The following is a 4,718-nucleotide window of genomic DNA, read 5'->3' on the forward strand; positions in this document are numbered from 1 at the left end:
GAGGAAAGGGGAAGTTTGGCGGGGGTGCAGTAAATCGCAAGTTTGTGAGGGGTGGAGTGGGTGGAAATTGGAAAGGAAAAGGAAAAGGAAAAGGGAGAGGAAAAATAAGCTTTGATTCTGCATCTGCATCTGCATCACTGTGACTGTGTTTGTGTTTGCATGAGGCAATGGAAGAAGGGCGAAAGGCTAAGGGAGGAGAGTTGTAAGTTAAAAGTCCATTGTTGTTTGAGGCCAAGGTGATGTGAGCCGCTGTGGCAATGGAGGGCATGTTGCAGGACTGTTGTGGACTGCTCACAAGGCGCACCCCACATTTGGAATGAACAACTGAGGGGCTTAACTTCACCCTGAACTCTCCATTCTCCCCTGTTTTTCCTTCAACTGAAATGCTGCCTGTTTTCAGCTTCCTCTTCATATTGCACTCCACTGCAACCACTGCCCCTGTTGCATTCAAAATCCCATTTTTTATTACTTGTTAAACATGTCTACACTTTTTGCTCCTGTTTTCAGATCTGATTGTGTGTACTTTTTTTATCAACGTTTTGGAGCACACTCTGTGATGCATCATCAGGATATTAGAGAGCTGAAGGAGTGGAAAGATGGTTCACAGAGAGTGATCCGAAATTTTGATATAAAAAAGTGCACACAATTGAATCCAGAAACAGCAGCAACAAGTAATATAGATTGTGGAAAATTGATATCTCTAATGCCTACAATTAAAATTTTACCACCAATTTTATATGGAATATAATATTTTCAAAAATTGATACACTAAAATCATGTACTACAGTTATTATATAAGCAAAAGATAAAGATCTACACTGTTCTGACAAAAAACAATGTTTTGATCATAATAATAGCTTCCAAACAGAAACAGCGGACTCAAACAAAGAGTGCAATCTTACATAACAACGTCAACTTTCAAATGGTCGGGTTTGAACAATATACTCTAAACTTTGATCTGTTTGGGTGGCTCATCTTAAATAACAGTAATAGCTGGGGTCTATTGGGGAAGCCAGTGTGATTTCAGATGAGCTGTTTAAGCAAGTCAAAGCTTGGAATGTGTTGTGTAATCCAAAATCTTCCAAATGAAAACACTTGACCACAACAAAAAGAAACAATCCTAGACAAACATCAGCTTCTAAATTCAAATGAGTTGCTTCAGCAAGTCAAAGCTTAGAATGTGTTGTTTAAGCTGAAATCTTCCAAACAAAAACAATTTGATCACGACGAAAGGAAACAATCTCATACAACAATATCAACTTTTAAATTCAAATGAACTGCCTCAGCAAAAAAAGCTTAAAGTGTGTTGTTTTTAAACGAAAATCTTCCAAATGGAAACAATTAATCACAATAAGAGGAAACAATCCCACACAACAACATGAGCTTCTAAATTCAGATTAGCCATCTCAGCAAGCAAAAGCTCAGAGTGTATTGTTTAAGCTGAAATTTTCAAAACAGAAACAACGGATCACAATGAAAGGAAACAATCCCACACAACAACATCAGCTTCTAAACTGAAACAGTCAATTACAACAAAAGGAAACAACCTCAGAAAATAACATCAATTTCTGAATTGAAACAACATTTTCGTCAATGGACCTTCGATCTAGTAATGAGGTTGAATCCAGTTCTGAACGAGTCTACTAGTGAGCAAATTGTGCTGATCAGAAGATCCCAACACCTTAAAGGATGAGACTCAGATTGTACCACAAACAACTTTTAATTAAATGAATACCCCTCCATACTCGACTCTCAGTCAAAAATATTTTAACCTAAAACTTGCATTTGCTCTTCTATAAGACAACTAAACGACTTTGATACTTTAATATAAAACCCTCCAATCAAAAGCATCACTTACAACGTAATAAGAACTTACCAACAATAGGACGAGCATTTGTGCCCGTCAATTGACGTTGGCCACACGTGTCGCAAAACACTCTTCCCTTCACAACATTCTTTGGCTGTTGAGCAGAGCTTTCTTTGGCCAAACAGGTGGTGAAGCACAAGATACTTAACAGAACTGTTGTATATTTGGAAGCCATTAAAGCTAACAGTAACAGTAACAGTAACGCCCTTGAGTTTTGAGTCCGTTCCTCTCTCTTTATACCAACTACTGCCTTCACTCTCTGCAAGATTTTCTATCCATTGGAATGTTCTATTCTATTTCCAAAACCAAAGTAACAATAACGCCCTTGAGTTTTGAGTTTGTTCCTCTCTCTTTATACCCACTACTGCCTTCACCCTCTGCAAGATTTTCTATCCATTGGAATGTTCTATTCTATTTCCAAAACCAAATTGAGTAGTTTTGGTTTATGTCTATGTAAACTCCTTGTACATATCTAAATGTGTACTTAATTGTAGAGAAAAATAATTTAATTATGTATGTCATTTCGTTCCATCCATGCTACCTAATTAAGCTTATCTGTTTACAATTGTTCTTCTCTTCTTTTGTAAGCAGAGATCTCAATTTGAGATTCATTTATATGTTTTTGAGTGTTTAATTTATAAGTGATGTTCAGGGAGGGCACCTTGGCAAGTATTATCTAGATGTAATGAGTGTTAAGTCTATCATTTGTTCTCACGAGAGATGGGTTCATAGGTAGCATGGATGGAACGAGATGGCATACATAAATTATTTTCCTGTACGATTAGGTGTATACAAGGAGTTTAGGTAGACATAGACCAAAAATACACAATTTGGTTTTGAAAATCGAATAGAACATTCCAAGACCTACAACAGTATCATAACGAGAGCTTATTGTAACATAATATATTAACTATCAAAATATTTAAGTTAATATTGACCGAATTAATAAAAAATAGTTAAAAGTGTTATGAGATGATTGATAGGTATAGATATAAATAGTTTAATTGGTCCAGTTTTTTTATATTTTTATTTTTATTTTCGATTGATAAATGATTTACATGCATGTCTATAGAACTTCTATAACATCTTTAAGTATTTTCACTCATATTATATTAACTAAGCATTTTGGTTTAAAAATAAATTATGATCATTAGTTAATGGGTTTAGTGGTAAAGATTAGTACTAAATTAAAGGGGTTACATATTCTAAATGAGAATAAATGATATCAAGATTTTAAAATAGAGTCTCTTAAATTTAACATCTCATTAAATTTTTATGATATATTTAATGTTTAAGAGATCCACTAGAAAACTAAAGAATGAATTATGGTCCATTATGGATTCAAGCACTAATGATTCATAATTTTTCTAATCTCAAATTATTGCAACTACATGTTGCTACAACCACATACAAAGATATGCCAACAATATTATTTCCATTGAACCTAACAGTAATAGTACTGCCCTTGAGTCTTGAGTCCGTTCCTCTCTCTTTCTACGCCTACCTAAACTCCTTGTATACACCTAACTGTACATGCATACCTAATTATAGAGAAAAATTTATGTATGTCGTCTCATTTCATCAATGCTATCTAATTAAGCTTATTGTCAATTCCTGCCCATGTCAAAATACTTATGCATCACCATGCATTTAAAAGGCTTAAATAGCTATTAATCATTATCCTTACCAAACAATCAATTTTTAAAACTAAAATAAATTTTTATCCTTTCAAAAGTTAACATGCAAAATTTTTAACAAAAGTTATTTAAAAAATGAGAAGGGCTCCCTGGGAGCTCTGGGAGCTCTGGGCCATCCCCAAGTTCTCCTCAGGAGCCTTCCACATAACTGCTCTTCCAAATTTAAAGATATGATCTTGTTTTTTGTTTTTATTTATCGTGTCTCTATTCGAACTCTAGAGCATATATGTTATCTAGTTCCTAGACTCTACTTTTATTTTTTGCAGAACTCCCATGGGCAGTTTAAAGATGCAAATTTGTTTTCATAATATTTTTTGACAGATCATGTAGGATTTGTAATATGCTTCATATGAAATTTAAAATTCAGAGTAATATACTACTTTGGCTGGGCATTTTAAAGATACAAATTTGTTTTCATAATATTTTTTGACAGATCATGTAAGATTTGTAATATGCTTCATATGTAATTAAAATTCAAAGTAATATACTACTTTGGCTTACCAAAAAAAAATGATTTCTTTGTCATTTGATTCATCTATCTTAATGTCTGTGGGCATGAAATTTAATTTTCGTCAATTTTTTTATGCATAATCTTATCATTTATGCAAAGTCAAATCGACAGTACATCATTTATGCCTTCGAATTACGTGCAAGTGAAATGAAAATTAAACCGCCCACAATTTTGCATAGGATTGTGTGTTCTCTTACGTGCGAACACATATAATAAAAACATTTGCACCTTCCATAAAATGACGTAGCCTCCATGGATAATAACTTTTGTATTCTTAGCAAAAGAAAATATATGTACCTATATGATGATAATTCTTATATTTCTATTTTTATTAAAACCTATCTTGTGCTTTCCACTTGTTGGCTTGCCATTATAATATTGTCATTTTTTTAAGGATAATTTTACATTGAATGGCCATTGGGGGAAGAATACCGGTATCCATCATTGTTCCAATAACCGCACATTTATTTCTATAGTGACCCCCCAATAGTCGTCATAGTTCCAATTTTTGAAAAACCCATTAATAAATTTCACACGTACCAATAGCCGATCACTTTTTGTCACTTTTTGTCAAATTTTTGTTCATAATTGGCCCATTTGTTTACCACTATTGGGACATTTGTCCACAAGTACTGGCGATTTT

General features: G+C 33.7%; 1 protein-coding gene across 1 annotated transcript in view; it reads right to left on the minus strand.

Moving 5' to 3' along the window:
* LOC131066916 (pollen-specific protein C13) overlaps positions 1-2,222 on the minus strand; it is a 2,501-nt gene extending 279 nt beyond the window's left edge. Inside the window, exons 1-2 of the mRNA XM_058001814.2 lie at positions 1,877-2,222; positions 1-438 (exon numbers count right to left, since the gene is read on the minus strand). The exon at positions 1-438 is cut by the window's left edge and continues 279 nt beyond it. Of these exons, the coding sequence (XP_057857797.2) occupies positions 1-438; positions 1,877-2,042 (604 nt within the window). The 5' untranslated portion in view covers positions 2,043-2,222. The remainder of the gene's footprint in view (positions 439-1,876) is intronic.
* Positions 2,223-4,718: the final 2,496 nt, after the last annotated feature.

This window comes from Cryptomeria japonica, chromosome 9, assembly GCF_030272615.1.
Source record: "Cryptomeria japonica chromosome 9, Sugi_1.0, whole genome shotgun sequence".
NCBI classification, from domain to species: domain Eukaryota; kingdom Viridiplantae; phylum Streptophyta; class Pinopsida; order Cupressales; family Cupressaceae; genus Cryptomeria; species Cryptomeria japonica.